Raw genomic sequence first — 19186 nt, 5'->3', positions numbered from 1 at the left:
CGACCTATTTTATGCATATAATATCTTAAGCTACTGAGACTAGTATACAACGCTATAAGCTATCTTATATTATGTCTCTGGAAGGGCGGATATCCGATCTGATTGTTTAAAAGTTATATACTCCCAGAAGGAACTTCGCATGACGACATCTGTCTTTTCGTAACTTTCTGTAATGGGAACTCACTTTTCAGTTGGATCCGGTCCTATGAGCTTGATAGCCGCAGTTTTCCTACCCAGATCGTCAGGGATGCGTCCCATTGAAGATCATATTAGATATCGACCCCATTTAGTGAAGATTGCTTGTTCTGTCGTGAGAATGGACAAGCATTTATTGAAATCTCCCGGTCTTATTCATAAAATATACATATCCATTTGGATTATTGTTTGGCAACTCTGATTAGGAGATAAGAAACAGTTGTTGAATAAGAACATATGTGAGGAAAGCAAGGCGCTGCTGTACAGAAAACCAACGTCGATGAATTAATACCAATTTATAAAAAATAAAGATTTTGAACATACATTCAAATATTTAAGTACATATTATTGTTAAATAAATTATTTTTTATAAGGATTTAGTTCGATTTTTGAATCTTCTTCTTGTTTTCTATGTGATAAAATAATTTCCCATTCAACGCCGTTGATTTGCTTTGAAAGCACCGCAGTAATTTTGGTGCATCGCTGATAACAACAAACAAAAATCTACATTCCTTCATTGCTTAACAATTTTACTTATTTTGTTATTTAATTACTACGAGTTAAAGCAACGATTACAGGAAAATAAGCAAATAAATAAATGTGGATGCTTATCAACAAAAGTAGAATGCGTAAAGTGAAGGAAATTTTCCACGAGTGAAACATTTAAACTGTGAAAACAAAGGAAACCACTTCAGTGGGTGAATGGAAATGTAATAACCTATTTCACAATTTGACTTTCTCTTGAAAAGCGATTTTCCAAGCGAAAACATGAGTGCAACATACAAACGTGATAAACTCTTTAAATCCTGGACTGGTATCAGTGAGGTGGCACTCATAAAAGAGGTAGCCACTAAAGGCGAAAACATTGATCTCTGTATTGAGTATTGGGCACGTAAACGCAAATTACAAATAGCGGAATATGAGCAATTCTTTCAAGATGTTGTACAAACGTATGTGCAACGACTGCTCACCGAACGACTGGTGTGCAAGGCCGAAATGGTATTAAACAATGTCAAGCGGGATGTGAAAAGTTTCTACTATCAATTTGCCTGTGAGTGTGATGATGAGGAACTACGCGAACTTGTGATCGAACATCTGCAAAAGAAAGATCCACAAAATTATGAGACTGATATGCTACAATTACAATTCTATTGGGATTTATGGCAGCAACTACAACAGTGTCCCGAATTGTTGGCGAAGTGCAAAGTGCAACTGCGACGCGTTAATATTGAAACGCTAGTGCATTGCGATGAATCATATCTAAATAAATTGTTAGCGGAGTTGTATTTTCTGAACAACAATCCATTGCTTTTAGAACGTTTGGATAAATATAGTTTGTGGTACTTTTTGGTAGACGAAGCTAAATTGGCACAATTAGTACGCTGGTGCACTTTAGCGGGACAGCTACCAGATGTGGAGTACACAGAATTGGAAGTATTATATTGTGAGTGGGAGCTGGAAACGGAAATGTATGAATATGCATTGAAAAGTTTAAAAGAACCTAACGAAGCGATACGTAACTGCTTTGCGGCAGCGGGACACTTATTTGCTACTGAAAGAAATGAAGTGGCTGTGGTGGTGCGGCGGCTTTGTACTACCGAAAGCTTAGAACGTAACCGTGAAATGTTAGAAAAGTTACCGATCGGACACTTTTTACTCAAGCGTGGCCTGCACATGTTGCTGTTACGCGATTTTGTAAAAACGCGCGAGTTGGAGGAAATGTTTGAGGAATTTCCAGATGATGAACAATTGCTTAAGCTTTTGGTAGCATTAAAGGAGAACAAAACCGATGAGTTGGAAGAGTTCGGAAAAGTGTGTTTTTTCTATTTTTTATATATTATTTGTATATTAATTTACAATTAATTTTTTAATCTCAGATTTTCCAAGCGACTAAGTCGTATCTGGAGCATCAAGGTGTAGATTTTAACGCGGTCCAACCTTTAGTCACATTATTTGATTTCCTCAGCAATGAGCCGAGTGTGGAGACTTTGATTTGCTTCTTGCACACCACTGGTTTACAAAACATTCCATATTTGAAAACATTATCCATCAGAAATCCAAATCACAATAGCGATACGAATATCTCGTCGAATGGCGACAATGGCAATAATGGGCAAGGGAAGAATATGCCCACACCTTACGATTTTCTACGCAAATTCAAACACATAGATATAAAAGAAATCTCCAAGGAGCTGCCAGACACGCTAGCTTCGTTCTCTAATGAAAAGTTGTGCGCAAAATATGCTCGTAAATATAAGCTCAATTTTCTGCATTATTTGAAACAGCAACGCAGTAGCTATGCAGTCTACTACCTCATCATGGACCATCTGCAACAGTATGGTCAATTGACCAAAGGTCACCTCTTTAGCGCCTGCGAAACTGTTACCGAATTGGCACTGCAACACGCCAACAACTTTGAGCTGGTGACACACTGTGTAGCCTTCATCGAGATGCTTGGCTATGATTCACAGTGTTTGCGTAATTATCTGAAATTGTGTCGCTTGCTGGAGGATGAAGAAGACGAAACCAATGTGGTGGCCAAAAATTACACACAATTATTTGCGCGCGTAGAAACCATTTTGGTGCAACGTATAAACAAAGCGCCAACGCAATTTCCATTAAAAGATTATCAGGCACTCATGCGTTTGGTTGCCTGCAGCGGTCAACGTCAGTGGCCCATGAAAGTGATGCAGTACTATGCCAAGGAGGATGATTGGTGGCGACTGCTGGTGCTGATGCAATACTTCGACGTACCGTTATCACAGCTGCAAGTGCTGGTGGCGCATTTTGAGACGCGCGCCATGGGTGAGCATATGTTGCGTGCATTCTTGTGCGAATTGCCCGCGCAGCCGAAGCGACATGCCAGCTTTTCACGTCAGCATAAGAAACCCACGCGCAAAAGTGACGGAAATGTGAGTATGACTTTAATTTTCATAACGATTTAAGTGTTAAAAATGTATTCTCTTTTGCAGCCACTAACTACCTCAGCTGAAACCATCACCTCCTCCGTTAGCTCGGCTTGTAATGACCCCAACAATGCGCTCTTCCGCACTGCACCCAGCCAACAACGTCTCCATTTCTTACCAGACGCTTGCGGACGGCTCGATCTCTTTGCAATTGTGCTGCTCAGCAGCACGCCCATCAATGAAGAGCAGGTTAGCAGCGCCAGCAAATTTCTCGAACTCATGCAGGATCAGCATACGCATGCGACTTCATGGAATTTACTCAGAAACTGCGTAAAATACAGACTGCCAGTATTAGCGGTGCTTGCGGCCACGGTGCATCATGCAAACATCGAGTGGCAGTGGCTGGTATGGCTGGCGGTGGCTACAAATCAATGGGCTGAGGTGCTGAAATGGGCTACACAGGATATACAGCAAGTTACCTGGTTGCTGGTGGAGTCCGCAGTGCGTCACGGAGATACGGCGCTGCTACTGCGCAGTTTTCGCATTTTCTTCAAGGTAAGGTTGTGGTTTCTAAACAGGAATTTGTAATAAATATTTGTTTTCCTTCACTCCTATTCTCTCCACAGGACAGCGCCTTCACACATCTCTGCCACTTTCTACAGCGCACTCAACACAAACGCCACTTCGATGATGAAGATGTCCACACGCTGCGTCTCTTTCTGCTTGCGTGGAGCAATGATGCCGTCGCAATGCCTTTCTGCGCCACACTCGCACGCCATGAGCTCATGCAGCACAGCATACGTCTACTGCTTGTGCATTTGCAGCACAATTTCGACTCGACCTTGGAGCAACAGAAACTCATTAGCTGCATGTGTCGTTCCGATATGAGCGACATCAGCGTCAAAATGGACTTTTGTCGTTTGCATGCCGTTTTTGAGGCGCTGCAGACACGTCTTGGTTGGGCCGATTGCTACACAATCGATTTCGAGCAACTTGCCGTTGAGAATAATCAGGTATACGAGCAACTATTGGAAGCTTTGCGCGCGAAAGGCGAGTATGATGTGGCTGTGCGTTTGGCAACGCTGCTGCATCAGCCCATCAGTGATATCGTCTACAGCAAATGGGTCACTAAGCTCGAAACAGCTGAGTCGACTGATGGTGACGAGCCGTATGCGTTGAGCACATTTCAACTTTACGAAAACGAAATTGCTGAACATTCACTGCCGCCGGAATTGCTGGTCAATTTTTATCTCTACGCTGCTGGTCGCCTCACGAAGCCATGCGCGCGCAAATATCAACTCCTCAAGCGTGCACTTACCGTTATCAAGCAACATCATCTCTTTCCGAATGAGTCCTTCGATCGTGATCAAATTGAATACGAAATGATAATATGCTACCTACAGCTGGATGATGATGTGGCGGCTGAAATGGGTGTTTACCACTCGGAATACTACGAGCAGATCATGTTGAACGAACGTTGTGTGCTATATAAATCTTTTCTCGAGCTGAAGGAGCTTGCCGGCATTGAGGACCTCAATGTTAGCATAAAACATCCGATGACCAAACAAATGGAAGCGCGTCTGGAGGCTCAACTCAACCTACTGCTGGACAAAGGTGATATTGTCGAGGCTTTGCGTCTGCAAGAGCTCTTCGAATGCCGTCCAATCGACCTGCGGTTTGTGGTATTTTGCATGGCGCTGGCCGAAGGTGTGACCACCATCTTCAGCATGTCTTCGGAGGAGCGACAAATGCTGCGCGACATTGAGATCAGCTCATTCGCCAAATTCAATAAACGCACGTTGGATAGTGGACTGCTAACTCGCGATGGACAACCTTCGCCCTCAAAAGCAAGTAGCGATCTCTCAGACAGTTGCTCCACTCTGGAGTTTGAAGAGATACCTTCCAAGGAGAAGCGCGAAACTTTGGAGACAATACAAGGCATTGCTTCTAAGCTCACGTATGGCGTGAATATTGGACGTCGCATTGTGATGGTCTATCGCGCTGCCATGTATTTAGACAAAGAGTATTTGGATGTCCTGCGCACGAAGGATACAACAGTGTTGCTGCAAAGTGTCTCTGAAGAAGGTTGTCTGCATCGTCTGCTGGTTGTGAGTGATATCATTACTTCAACGCATATGACACCGCAAGAGGTATGAGAAGTTCAATTATTCATTATTTTTTCGTACGTCCAGCTTAAGTAATTAAGCTAAATACTTTCGGTTCCGTCCGACCTCATTAACACCTTACTTTTTGCAACTCAAAAATCTTAAATTATATATTTTTCTCCCCTTCCACAGATCGCCGAACTGCTGGCCACCGAACTTGCCACAGCCGTCGTGCGTCCACGCTTCTACATCTTCACTGCCGATCAACAAGCGAAAAACGCGATCAAAAACACGACGGTCTGGGGTTACAATATCGATCGTGATCTGCATTTATTTTTGGAATTGGTGCCGAACACGACGAAGCTCGGCAACTGTCTGCTAGAATACTGTGACGCACTGAAGGCATATCGTAAATTTCAAGATAATAAACAGTACGAACACAACACGTTCTTCGAGCGACTCGCCGAAATTATAAGACGTTACGGCTTGCCAACGAATAGCAATAGCAACCAACCACCGACCGGCATACCACCGATTACCACGGCAACAACTGCCGGACCGTTACTGCCGCCAGCGCAGGTGCTGTCGCACAAGAAGCAGAATATCATCTATGTGGAGCTGTTGATCAAAGCGCACCAATGCTACGTGCACGAGTGCTCCATGGAGGGCATAGCGAATGTGCTGAACCGCGCCAAGGCGTTAAACGCCGTGCTCACACAAGCCAAGTCTTGGTCGTTAATTGTGCGCATGCTCAGCGGCATCGGTCGCTATCGTGAAATGTTCTACTGTTTCGATTCGCTGCTCAAGAACGAGCAGTTCGAATCGCTGCTGGGCCAATTCGACGAAGAGAAGACCATCGGCCTGCGTCAGGCCATAATTACATATCTACGCGAATATTGTCCGAATGACGGACGGGAATACCTGAAACTGACTGCGCTGCACTTCCTCATGTATCAAGAGCTGGCCGAAATGTGGGAGCAGGATGCGCAGACTGTGCTGGCCAAGATCATCCATCAAGCGGCTGTGAGCAGCGCACAATTGCCCGAAAAGATGTCGATGGTCAATTTGACAACGGCAAATCCGACAAAAACCTTCATACCCAAACTACGTTGCACGCCCGAGCTGCTTATGCTGCTGCAACAAGCTATGGAATATTACACGCATGCGACGGAGAATTATTTGCTCGACAATAAACTGCTGCTGGCACAACGTGTCGCCTCGCTGGCCGAGATGGTGGCTGTGCAAATTGATTTGGCCAGCAAAGCGCTGGATCGCAATTCGATGGAGACGCACCTATGCGTGTGCGTCGTGAATGTGCAGACGCGTGAGGAGTTTCGTGAACTCGTCAATGCGGAGTTGAGGTGAGTTGTTGTTGTTGTAACGTTATAACTATTTTTACTTTTTATTTGTTATATAAAATGTTCTGAACTGTAAACGGATTCGCTAGTTAATGTTATATTTTTGTGCTAAACCAATTTGAGGTTAGGTTTGTTCGGAGTTATGTTATTTAGGTATTATGGTCATAAATTTAAAATATTTTTTTAATAAAGTTAAATAAAAAATTTTAATGCTGTCAAGGCACACCTTAACCAACCACTAACATACAAATGAATAAACAAAAATTTTTTTTAGTTTTTTTATTGTTTTTAAATTATTATTTCGTTGAAAATCTTTGTACAAATGATTTTTGTAATTCCGTAAATACAAATGTTTATTCGATTTGTTAATACATTCCTTTTTCGCTCGCTAGCCTAAATTTTTGTCACCATAACCTAAAAACGCACTGTCACAACTGAATTTTCACGTAAAAATACACGCATATATTTAAGACACGCTTATAAATTAATGGATTTCGTTGAAAATTTTAATGTGTATGCAACTTTTGGAACTAATTTAATTTATTTTAGTAAATATATATAAATATGTATATTTTTTTAATTTTTTTTTCTAATTTTATCAGTTTAAAAATCTTAATACTATTACTACAGATTTTAAAATTGACACTGGTTTTGTAGAAAAATTCACATCAAGTACTTTTTAATACTAATTTTCATTTACAGACATAATTTTTTGTATTAATATAATTTAAAAAAAAAAAAAATTTTTTTCTTTAATATTCAATCTTTTATTTTTCAGCGTGCCGCAAACGCTTATACTAAGTCGCGCTTGCGGCTTCGACATAAATTGGGCTGAAGTGTTGCTCTCGCAATATGTCATACTCGGACAGGCGCATTATCTGCCGGAGTACTTGCAACATTTGCAAATCAACGATAATGTCATTGAGAATACCGTTAAAGGGTGGGTAATGTTTACTAATTTATTGTGTTAAAAAATTTTATTTTATTCTTTACAATTTTTTATTTAAGCAGAAAGTTGTAAAAAAAGCTAATATTTCTTTTTTCATTTTTTTTTTAAGAATTTTTTGAGAGTGTAAAATACATTTCATTTACATTTACACCGAAACTCGTTTATTGCGAAAAAAAAAACAAATTAACTGTATTTAATTCATTTTTCGTATTTTTATTTACACATTTCTTTATATCATCATTTCGAAATTCACCAAATTTAATTTAATCATAACTAGCTTTCAACAGCAGAAATTATAGAAAACAAAATTATTAAAAAAAATTAAAAAAAAAATTTATGTAAAAAAAATTGTAAAAAAAAATTAAGAAAGATTAAAAAAAAAAATATTTAAAAAAATTATAAAAAAAAAATTATAAAAAAAATATTTAAAAAAATTATAAAAAAAATATTTAAAAAAATTATAAAAAAAAAATATTAAAAAAAAAATTTAAATAATCAACATATGTAAAAAACAAATTTTTTTTTACGAAAAAATCAAAATAACTTATTAAATGTATTCTAGATATGTTCCAACAACACTTTTTATGTGCCTTGTTAGCATACATTTAGGCGTCAATTATAAAGTACTGCAAATGGCTACCGATTTAAGCTATTTTAGTTATTGCAATTGATTGTTAATTTTCTGAAAATTCGTATTTTTTCTTTTTATTTATACATTTCTTTATAACTTCAATATTCATTAAATTTAACTCTCTTCACCACTAGCTTCCAACTCTATGCGCAGCATCATCGTATCAGCGCGCGCATGGATGAGCATTTGGCACAATTGGTGGCGCTGGTCAAGTCTGTAGCACTCAAATACAAGTTGGCCTCGGTGCTGAGCCTTAAAACGATTGTGATGTCGCTGATCAACGAGCAGACCGCACACTATTTGCGCGATACGAATTTCGGACGAAATGAGAATCGCAATTTAAACGATATGTGACGTTGTTGTAAACTGTTTAGCGCGAATACTGAGCGACGGCAATGTGATTTCACGTTCAATGTTGATTTTTTGTTTCGATTATGGATTTTTCAAAATTTTCACTATGTGATTTAGCGTAGTTTATGCTTTAAGCGTAAAATGTATGGAATGTGAACGTTCAAACATTTTCATTAAAATTGATTACAAGATTTATGCTCGAATCACATATACACATACATACATACATATATATTTATGATAAGAATAAAGTGTATACAAATACTTTTTTACTCAAAAATTCAGTTGTGCTGTTTTTATTTCATTTTAGCATAATTTGCAAATATAATAATAATAATAATAAAATACATATTTTCAAATTTTGTACTTAACTCAGTTTAATGAGAGTTAGGAAAATATGAAAAATAATGAAAATATGTTAATAAAACTAGCATCTAAGTAACAAAACAATAATATATATATATGTATATAGTTAATTTTCACTTAAAATTTAGTGCAAACAGGAAACAATAGTTAAAGTAAAGTGCTTAAATGTGTGAGTGTGAGCGTGCGATTTCAACCGTAGTGAAGTGCTAAACATTTGAAAAGCTTATCATTTAAAACAATGTTAAGTGAAAAAATAACTGTATGCACACACTCAACAGCACTCGCGCACTGCTAAATCGAAAATCGAATGTATATATGCATGAAAATGGAATGTTAGAGTAGGAAATATTAAAAGTTAACACTTTTTCTTATGACTTTTTCTATGAACGATGATTGACATACATACACACAACTCAATATATCTGCCAAGCAATGTCACGAATCTACTTATTTATCACTTAAATTGTTGAATTCATAAGACTGCAAAAACGTATATGCTTATCGTAACTCTTTCGATACATGTAATGTTTGGTACATTTCTCGCATGTGTATGAGCCTTTGCTTTTATGCAATTTCACCGGTAACTTTAGCGAATCTTTGTTGGCGTTTGTGATGTCCATTGGTTGGTATGGCATTGAAATTCTACGCGCACTTCTCGTCACATCGTTATAAACATTTATGGAATTTGCATTGATATCTTCGGTTTCCAGCAGACTACCCGATGAGATATGACAATCGTTTATGCTATCGCCAGCTGGTGAAGTGTTCGTTGTCGTTGTTGTTACGACTGCAGCTGATACACCATTCGTTGATGTCGTTGATGTGGCTGGTGTGAGTACGGCGTCTTCGTTTGCAATGGCGCCGGGTGTCAAATGGACTTTGTGTAAGTTTAGTATGTGGGAGAGCATGAAATTTCGTCGCGATATAGTGAAACTGCAAACTTTGCATTTGAAATACGATTTATATGGTAAATGTGTGAATAGATGTTGCTGCAGATCGGCAATGTGTTGGGAGAAGATTTCGACCGTGCATTCGGAGCATTTGAAATGATCACCAAAACGATTTTCCGCTGTCTTTTCTAAGAAGTTGTGACTGTGTGGAAGAGACAATATGAATGTATATTAATAAATGAGTGTTACTTAAAGAATTAAATTGAATTTGGAGTTTTTTTGGTTAGAGTGAAGAAGCAGAATATCGATTTTATTGAGATGTTTAGATTAGTTTTAAAAGGAAATTTAAAGAATAGCAATTTCCATAAATGTAAAAAATAAAAGCAAGCATTTAAGCAATTAAAGGATGAAAGTACATTTAACGCACATTTAATGCGCATTTAGTTCTTGACAAATTTTTTGATACAGAGATAAACTAAAATTCAGTTGTTGTAAACAATTTCATATTTAACAAACTTTATTATAAACTTTAGCAGCCGATTTCAACTTTAATTTAATTTACGACCGATTTTATTTAAAACTCAAACATTTTTAAAATATTTCACTTCAATATTTTTATGTAAACAAAATAAAACTGAAACTCTTTCACTCTAATCACTCTTTTCTGGTTTAATGCACACCCGTTATGAATTATAAAACAAAATATTTCAAATTATTTTTCAAAAATAACGAAATGCACCTAAAATTTATGTGCGCCTGCCAAGCATCCTCCGCTTCGAACGTTAAACCACAAGCCGGACAAATGTATGCAATTAAAGCGCGACTTTCATGTTCCCACAGCGCTATTTCGCGCGCTGTCGGTGTACCCTTACTACTGGCGCTACCACTGCAGCTGGCATCCTTCTCTTTATGCAACATAATATGTGAAATCATCAAAAACATGCTTTGCTCTTCGTACGGACACAATTTGCAGTGGTACACTTTATGTGGCAGATGTGTAAAATGATGCTGTTGCAACGTTTTGAGCGTACAACGCGTAAACATCTTGCTGCATTTAGCACATTCGAATTCGTTGTTCGGTCGTCGCTTGAAATTCCAATTCCGCTGATCACCCAATTGATGCGCCAACTCTATGTGGCGCCGCCAATGTGGATGCGCATCGTGACGTTCACCACATTGTGGGCAGATGAAGTATATGTAATGATTGTTAACATGTTCTGTGTTCGTTGTAGGTGGCAAGATTTCATTAAGATCACAAACTGGTTCGATTTTACACAATGTCAAAAGCTCATCCTCACAATCACTATAATCCGTCGTGGCTGCTGTATGAATTGATGTTGCATTCTTATTGTTAGATATTTTATCTTGTTCTTGTTGTCTAATATGTTCGTCAGGCTCTTTTTTACACTCCACTTTGAGCTCGATGGGTCGTGGAAGCGCGACATTTTTGTCAACGTCAATTTCGCATAGAAATTCAAATTGTGGCTCTGATTCGGCAGATATAGTCGATGAATCTTCATCGTCGCTATCGTTGATAACAAGCACACCACTTGTATCTGTACTGTAACCACTTGTTTTAGAACTGCTGGTCAATGCTAAATAAACACACACAAAAGAAACAAAATTTATCAATTGTTTTCAAATGCCAAACATAATTTAATAATACGTTACATACTCTTTCTTGATTGTGTGCACGGTAAGAACGAATAAAAGCGCAAAGATACATCGGAGGCAGCTGCATTGTTGGGAACAGCTTTAGATGCTGGCGCAAACGCTGTTGCATCCATTGGTTAAGTAGTTAATATATCACACACTATTACTAATTGTTCGTCAATATACAAAGTTTAATATTAAAATTAGTAATCACTAAACTAATAAACTAATTATATTCCAAGACAATAAAATCATCACAATACTATTGGCTATAAAATAAATTATTTTGACTTATGTACACTCCGAAAACTCAGAGTTGCAAATCCTTGATAACCTAAAACGAAATGCCATATTTATATATTCAAAAAAATGTTAATTTCCTGATTGGAATTTCTAAAAAAACTGATTAGACTATTTGAAATTAGTCAAATTACAATGCAATAGTGAAAATCAAATAAAAAAATTAAATGCTGTTGAATTCTGTTAAATTTATAATTTGAAATTTTCAATTTTGCTAAAATACATATTTATTTATATTTACATTTATGCTCGCAGCTTAAAAAAATTATATATTTATATATATAAACTAAATTTTTATTCTCATTTTCTAATTATTATTCACATATATGAAATAAAAAATTATTTTAAATATTTTGTAAAAAAAATACCACTAAAACTAAATTATCAATGCACCTGCATGCAACCCTGTTGCTCTCTGACTAGAAGGAATTTGACCAGCAGTGCGGCATATTTTGCAATCAGTTTTTCCTCTATTAATTTGTGTTTTTCTCGCGTGAATTTATTCCATTGCATTTAAATGTAAGTAAAACAGTTAAAACAATTAGTTAATATTCGTGTTAATGTTTTATTTCCTTATTCTTAACAACAGACGACTGATTAACAATGGCACAGAGTAAATTAAATGATTTGGCTGGGAAATTGGGCAAAGGCGGTCCACCAGGATTAACTACAGGCATTAAGTTATTGGCTGCTGTTGGAGCTGCTGCTTATGGCGTCAGTCAATCCTTATACACAGGTAAAGTTTTTTAATATTTATGTGGAAAATTAACAAGCAAATTGAGTTAAAACATGTTGATGACATAACCTCAATGTGTGTATTATCAGCGAAGCCCACAACGAGCCGTGAAATATTTCATAATATATCTGCTGCATTGCATGCAATGACAAGCAATGATTATGAAAATCTTTGTAGTACTCCAATATTGCCTAGTTAATTTCAATTTACATGTCAAATTAAGTGAAGTGCACATGTGCCGGCTGTAGTTGACCCCCGCCGGTTGCATAACCACAATTTAGATTTCATCAACATTCGGCTGCTGCATTTAGTGCAAATAATTTTATATGCTAATGTTTATTAAATATTTTCAGTCGATGGTGGTCATCGTGCTATCATTTTCAGTCGTCTTGGTGGCATTCAAAACGAGATCTACTCAGAAGGTTTACATTTCCGCATTCCCTGGTTCCAGTATCCAATCGTCTATGACATTCGCTCGCGTCCCCGTAAGATTTCATCACCCACTGGCTCAAAGGATTTACAGATGATCAATATTTCGTTGCGTGTGCTTTCACGTCCCGACTCGCTGCGTCTTCCAGTTTTGCACCGACAACTTGGTGTCGATTATGATGAGAAAGTATTACCCTCAATTTGCAATGAGGTGCTAAAAAGTGTCGTAGCTAAATTCAATGCCTCACAATTGATCACACAACGTCAACAGGTACAACAAATAAGTGTTGTGTGTTGCGAAATGCATTTTTTAACAATATTTTTTCCACCAATAGGTTTCTTTGTTGATCCGCAGAGAATTGGTCGAGCGCGCACGTGACTTCAACATTATTTTGGATGATGTCTCGCTCACTGAATTGAGTTTCGGCAAGGAATATACCGCCGCCGTTGAAGCCAAACAGGTGGCACAGCAGGAAGCACAGCGCGCTGTCTTCTTCGTTGAACGCGCCAAACAAGAGAAACAACAGAAAATCGTACAAGCTGAGGGTGAAGCTGAGGCAGCTAAAATGTTGGGTCTTGCTGTGAAACAGAACCCTGCCTACTTGAAATTGCGTAAAATACGTGCGGCTCAAAGCATAGCAAGAACTGTAAGTATCATTTTTATTATAAAATAACTGGAAAATTGTTGTTTTTTGGTTATTAATTTGTTTAACTTTCACTTTAGATTGCAAACTCACAAAACAAGGTCTACCTCTCAGCCGATAGCTTGATGTTGAACATTCAGGATTCTGGCTTCGATGATATGACTGAGAAAGTTTACAAAAGTAAATAAATTTGTTTCCTCCTTCTAAAACCGAAAAATATAATTATGGCAAAGCGTAACATGTAGGAATTAACAAAAATTGTTTAAAAATCATGCTTTAAAAATTTTAATTGTTACTTTTGTACAAATAAATTGGCAAATTTGTTTTACCTTGCCACATGTTTGTACGAATTTGAAGTTGAACTGAAATCTGCTCAATGTAGCGGAGAATTGTACTTTTTTTGTTAATTCTGAATTTTCATAAAAATCGAAATTCATGCTACAATTGCACACACTTACTATATTAGTTAGTTGTTAAGCTTTAAAAGTCTTCGGAAATGTATGTTTTTGAGTTCTTATACCAGAACAAAATATATGATTAATTTCGTTACAAAATCCTATTGGCAAGCATTCTTTCTTTTGTTAGTTTTTCACCAATACCAAGTATAACGGACTGGAATGTTAATATTTGATTTCTATTACTTATTTTTGTATGACTTTCTCTTTTCTTTTAATTTCTTCAACAACGCTCAACCGAAAAAGGAGTTTATGAATTGAGTAGCAAAGAGGCGCTAGAATAAATGCGCTCAATAAAACTGCCTTAGCATAATACAATAAATAATGAAAAATAATAATAAAGTAGCGCTTTAACAAATGAGTTGTGTTTCAATTTTTCACATACCGCATAATTCTCACTACAAAACGCGCCTTCATTTCGGCTCACCTCTTCATTCCATGTCGCTGCAAAAAATTGGGAAAAATTAGCAAAAGAAAACACTTCCAAAAAAGTAACGCCACTTTCTTTGCTAATAATTCCAATTTGTTTTTGTTTTTTCTTCAACTTTTGCAGTCGAATCGGGTTGGTATGATGGCGCTAAGAAGGGAGGAAGTGATAAATCATCAACAACCGTTGGTGCCGTTGCTCGACGCACGGCGGATCGTTTGCTTTAAAGCGAAAGTTTTTGGATTTTTTTTTTTCGACTACTCATAGTACCTACATTTAAAGCATTTACTGAATTGTCTTTTAAATATTTTTTTGTTTTGTTTTTGTAATAATTTCTTGTGCTTCGCTAGCGTTAAGTAGCGATTTTGAATTGTTTTTATATAATAATATGACTGCGTGTGCCTCGGTTGTATACCTTGAACTTATTTTGAAAATAATAAAGGCGTTCAACATAAAAATTTGCGTTGAAATTGTTGGTGGAATATTAAAATGAGGTTTTAGAAATACTTAGAAGATGTTGATTTGTTGTTTTTGTAATGTTGATCCAGCTCTGCTGAACCGGAAAGTACAAGTCTAGTTGTTGTTGAGGCGGTTACCCAAACCTGGCTGAACCGGTAAACCTAAATCAATTCTCATCGAAGACATCTAACGGAAGGCCCAGGAAACGAGAGTTTCGACGTGGTCGGAAGGGAAGGGAAAGGAGTGTTTGTTGTTGTTATAACGGTTGTCCAGCCCTGCTGCAACGGAAAGCACAAGTCTAGTTGTCGTGGAGGTCATCTTACTTGAGGCCCAGGAAACATGCTGTTTCGATGAGGTCGGACCAAGGGATAGTGGTGTTAGATGAGTGGGGTTTAGCATATATATATATATATATGTATATACATGTAAATATTGGTTTTGTCGGGGTTCAGTCTGGATAGGTAGGAATTCAATCTGCTAAAATATCCATAACAAAGTTGCGCGGCGGTCAGTATAGTTCTGCGAGCCAACTCTAGTTCGGTGTCTGCAATAGGTGGTGAATACGCCATTCACTGGGAGGGAGTCAATGAAGGTGTTAATAGCTCCTCTGTAAATGGCGTTCAGTGTTTGTCGAAAGTCTGTCGCATCCGAAGTCCGGTCTGTATAGTTCTGTAGGTCGTCGAAGTATTTGAGGAAGATACTCGCAGAGACAACGTGAGGCAACCTATGGCTGTCCGGTTTTTTGACAAGTCTGAAGCTTCCCAAGCTGCGTTCTACTGCACCCAGGCCACCAAGTAGAGGCGGTGTAGTTTATGACCGGCCGGTTATCTAGTTGTCTTCGAGGTCATCTAAGGGTAGGCACAGGAAATGAGCTGTTCCGACATGGTCGAACCACAGAGAGAGGGAGGGGATAGATGAGTCGGTTCGGCAAAGAGCTAATCAGTATCATGTGAGACTTGTTGCATGCAGGACATATATTTTGTATAACAGGGTTCAGTCTGGATAAGTAGGAGATACAAAGATGATCGAAGGTCTTAACAGGTGTTTAGTAAAATAAGCAGTAACTTTTTGTACCGAAGTGTAAATACTTACCTTCAAGCTCTCTCTCGTTGACATATTGGGAAACGTATATTAGGAATTGGATCTAGACCTTATCTTTCATTAAAAACACATTTCGTTTCACTTCATAATTGTTTTGTATGTATTTGAATTGTTAGTAATTGCATAAGAATTCGGTTTGTTGCGGCCGGTGAGCGCCAAATAAGTGGACAACTCAAATGTTGGCCTTTAGACACACATATAAATAGTCCTTAAAAGTTGTCTTATTATTTCTTATAAATGTATATATGAATTTAGGTATGTACTATGTATGAGTGTGTGGGTGAATATTCGAAATATACATATACATACATATGTATCTATTATGGTGGCAATATGCAAATATGTTTGCTAGCTTATATACTTCTGCGAACACAGTAAGTGTAGATGTCTGTATGTAAGTATATAATATTTTTTTTGTTGGTAGTACACTTATTAGGTAAATCGTAGTTTGTGGATAGGTGGTTAGAAGTTGTCTTTTTTTAATGCTATAAACTATTTTAACTAAATTTACTTTTTATGTATGTATGTATGTATGTTGTAGGATGTAGATTTAATTAAATTTTACTTTTGTATTTTATATGTATGTATGTATGCGCTTAATTAATTATTTCTAAGACATTAAATAAAACTATATAAATTGCCATACATATTTATATAAGTATATATGTGTGTTATAAATATTTTGTAGATTTTTCGCTATTCGATTCCATTTACTTTTGCTTTACTTGCGCACCAAAATTTAATTTTTTTGTAATTTGTTTTTTTTTTTTTTTTTTTTTCAAAGATACAAAATCTTCTGTAACGCATTCCCTAAATAATCATGAATGAACTCGTTTGTTGCATTTCAAAATTTGCATTTAGTGTAAAACTAGCTAATAGGGGCAGTAAAGTTGTTTTTTAATATTTTAGGTTAGTTTTTAGTATTTAATTTTTATTAATTAATTTATGATTTTTTTCGCCTTAATGCGCTTAAAATTTGTTACATTTACTTGTATAAATGCGTATGTGTGTGTGTGTATGTACATATAAAATATTTTCTTAATGTTTTTTCATATAAGTATGTTTGTATGTATGTATGTACGTGCTTAGGAATGGGTCGAGGCGGGCGTACGCTTGTAAAAAATATTTTATGCTTACTAAAAAAACGCTTATGGAAAATTGCAGCAACACCTTTACGAGCTAATACATTATTTAATTATATACTTTGAAGAGAGTACAAGCCATTTTCAAACTGTTACGCACACAAAATTCCGACAAAATCTCAAACATTCTTTAAACATATCTTGCCTTTTTGACTAGAAATACTGTTTAACTTTCCATTAACTTTCTCAAAGTCCCCCTTCTCTGTACTCCTCTCCCACACAAACTCTCAATTCCTTCGCTTACGCTTAAAAAGTTTGCAGACTCATTAGCTTTACTCCCCCCGCTCGCATCACTTAAAGCGCAAACATCAAGCGGTCGATGGTGGTTTGGCAGACGCAGTGCCGCCGGTGCCATTAACGCTTGCGCCAGCCGCTGCTGTTGCGCCGTTACTACTTCCGCTTCCGGCGACCACAACGCCATTCACACGATTCTCGACGCTGCTACTTTCACGCTCCCTCTCACGTTCCCTTTCGCGTTCGCGTAAACGCCGCAATGTGGACGTCGTCGTTGGCGCTGAGGTGCTCAGCGCACTCGTACTGCTACTCATCAGACTGCCAATGCTACCGCTGACCTCGGCCGCACCCAGCATGCTGCGTCCGCTGACTGCACGTCCCGGCACGATGAGATTGTTCGTTAGAGTTGATGTGACGCCATTTGTTGTCGTTGCTTGGTGGTTATTGCTGGTGCCGTTTGTCGTTGCCGCGCTGCTGCCGCCACTTCCATTACCATTTCCAACTACTGCAGCTGCTGCTGCTGCCGCCGCAAATGTTTCTGCTATTGTCGACAAAGGTCATAAGTTCGTTGTCTGCACCAGTCCGCGTTCGAGATGGAAGCACTCCAGCACCGCAGCGCCGACTGAGCTGCGACGCGCTACCATTGAATTGACTACGGTCCATTTGTTGAGGCGCGTATCGTAACGTTCTACGGAATTTAGCGATGATGAGCCATCGTTGCCGCCGAGCGCGTAAAGCGCACCGTCTACCTCGACGACCTCGTGCGTGGATCTGTGAGTTAGTAGAAAAAATTTTAATTTATTACTCAAACTCTGTATATTGTTGATCCACTAGCTTCCACTTACCTTCTGGAATGCATTGCGGCGATCGGTTCCCACGCGTTGCGTCGCAAGTTGAAGCGTTCTCCGCTCGACATACACATCGTGCCATCATTGCCACCAATGCAGTACAAGTAGCCATCGGAGGAGGCCACACCGCAGCTGCTGCGTCGCGCTGTCATGCTCTGCACGGGGAACCAACGTCCAGCGCGCGGATCAAAACGCTCCACACTCGACTGGTAATTGGTCGAATCGAAGCCACCCAAAGAGTAAATGCAATTGTCCAACACCGCTAAACGACAGTAACGTCTACGCGTATTCATCGCCGGACATGAACTCCAAATGCCCGTCAACGGATCATAACGTTCCATGCTGCTCAGACACGAAGCGCCATCGTAGCCACCGCAAACGTACAGCAATCCATCGTAAGCGCAAATGCCGAGACAAGAGCGCTTTGTGCCCATTGGCGTAATGTTAGTCCACTTATTGATCAGGGGATTATAGTATTCGGCAGTGCTGAGATCGCTTACGCCATCATAACCGCCGACAACGTAAAGCTGTTTGTGCAGCGCCGTCACACCGGAACGTGAACGACGCCACAACATCGGTGCGATGGGCGTCCAAGCATTGGTGCGCGGATTGTACACCTCACACTCGTTGTGTATGGCGAAGAGACTACCGCCGCCCACTGCGAACACATACGGTTTCATACCTTCCGGTCGGCGCTCTTGTGTGCGTTGGCTGCTCATCAAGCTGCGCTGTTCTGGCAGTAAGTGATATTTCATGGCTTCCAGCAAGAGCTCCTTACATTGACCATCCTCGCGTATGAGTGTCTCCGTCTCAACGCAAGTCATCAGGAAGTCACGTCCCACCAATGGCAAGCGTACGTGGCTCATCAATTCGGCTATGTGGCATTGACGTTCGGCCAGATCGTGTTTGACCCAATTCAAGACGGCAAGGAATACTTTCTCTTCGGAGCAAATGTTCAGTTGATTGTTCGATATCAGATCTTTGACCTAAGCGGAAGGAAAAGAATT

General features: G+C 38.6%; 4 protein-coding genes across 5 annotated transcripts in view; 2 read left to right on the top strand and 2 right to left on the bottom strand.

Annotated features, from left to right (window-relative positions):
* Positions 1-667: 667 nt before the first annotated feature.
* On the top strand, positions 668-8926 carry LOC105218650 (uncharacterized). The gene is made up of 7 exons (XM_011194369.3): positions 668-2007; positions 2073-3107; positions 3168-3656; positions 3728-5251; positions 5399-6567; positions 7343-7504; positions 8279-8926. The coding sequence occupies exons 1-7, from the start codon at positions 964-966 to the stop codon at positions 8496-8498; spliced, it is 5643 nt and encodes a 1880-aa protein (XP_011192671.2). The 5' UTR covers positions 668-963; the 3' UTR covers positions 8499-8926.
* A 68-nt stretch (positions 8927-8994) lies between these two features.
* On the bottom strand, positions 8995-11710 carry LOC105218651 (zinc finger and SCAN domain-containing protein 12). Its single transcript, XM_011194370.3, has 3 exons — positions 11427-11710; positions 10491-11346; positions 8995-9953 (listed from the first exon to the last, which is right to left on the bottom strand). Exons 1-3 carry the CDS (start codon positions 11536-11538, stop codon positions 9320-9322), a joined length of 1602 nt encoding a protein of 533 aa, XP_011192672.1. The 5' UTR covers positions 11539-11710; the 3' UTR covers positions 8995-9319.
* Positions 11711-12062: 352 nt separating this feature from the next.
* Positions 12063-16738, top strand: LOC105218652 (prohibitin-2). 2 transcript variants are annotated; one of them, XM_011194371.3, is made up of 6 exons: positions 12063-12223; positions 12294-12440; positions 12794-13140; positions 13205-13516; positions 13594-13693; positions 14522-16738. In XM_011194371.3, exons 2-6 carry the CDS (start codon positions 12308-12310, stop codon positions 14620-14622), a joined length of 993 nt encoding a protein of 330 aa, XP_011192673.1. In that variant the 5' UTR covers positions 12063-12223; positions 12294-12307; the 3' UTR covers positions 14623-16738. The 2 variants fall into 2 exon arrangements, with proteins under 2 accessions (XP_011192673.1, XP_011192674.1); XM_011194372.3 differs by lacking the exon at positions 14522-16738 and adding an exon at positions 14215-14267.
* Positions 16627-19186, bottom strand: part of LOC105218653 (kelch-like protein 17) — a 52301-nt gene continuing 49741 nt past the window's right edge. Inside the window, 2 exon segments of the mRNA XM_011194373.3 lie at positions 16627-18102; positions 18177-19165. Coding sequence (XP_011192675.1) covers positions 17406-18102; positions 18177-19165 — 1686 coding nt within the window. The 3' untranslated portion in view covers positions 16627-17405.

This window comes from Zeugodacus cucurbitae, chromosome 6, assembly GCF_028554725.1.
Source record: "Zeugodacus cucurbitae isolate PBARC_wt_2022May chromosome 6, idZeuCucr1.2, whole genome shotgun sequence".
Classification (NCBI taxonomy): domain Eukaryota; kingdom Metazoa; phylum Arthropoda; class Insecta; order Diptera; family Tephritidae; genus Zeugodacus; species Zeugodacus cucurbitae.
Note: the sequence above shows the minus strand (reverse complement) of the source record. Positions and strands in the feature narration are given on the sequence as shown.

Bases quoted from the DNA above. Each gene is read 5' to 3' on its own strand.
- LOC105218650 (XM_011194369.3), top strand. From the start codon at position 964: ATGAGTGCAACATACAAACGTGATAAACTCTTTAAATCCTGGACTGGT. The intron at 3,657-3,727 runs GTAAGGTTGTGG...TTCTCTCCACAG, and splicing joins GTTTTCGCATTTTCTTCAAG to GACAGCGCCTTCACACATCT. The intron at 6,568-7,342 runs GTGAGTTGTTGT...TTTATTTTTCAG, and splicing joins CTCGTCAATGCGGAGTTGAG to CGTGCCGCAAACGCTTATAC.
- LOC105218652 (XM_011194371.3), top strand. From the start codon at position 12,308: ATGGCACAGAGTAAATTAAATGATTTGGCTGGGAAATTGGGCAAAGGC. The intron at 13,141-13,204 runs GTACAACAAATA...TTCCACCAATAG, and splicing joins TGATCACACAACGTCAACAG to GTTTCTTTGTTGATCCGCAG. The intron at 13,694-14,521 runs GTAAATAAATTT...CAACTTTTGCAG, and splicing joins GACTGAGAAAGTTTACAAAA to TCGAATCGGGTTGGTATGAT.
- LOC105218651 (XM_011194370.3), bottom strand. From the start codon at position 11,538: ATGGATGCAACAGCGTTTGCGCCAGCATCTAAAGCTGTTCCCAACAAT. The intron at 11,347-11,426 runs GTATGTAACGTA...GTGTTTATTTAG, and splicing joins GTGCACACAATCAAGAAAGA to CATTGACCAGCAGTTCTAAA. The intron at 9,954-10,490 runs GTGCATTTCGTT...TCTTCCACACAG, and splicing joins CAGGCGCACATAAATTTTAG to TCACAACTTCTTAGAAAAGA.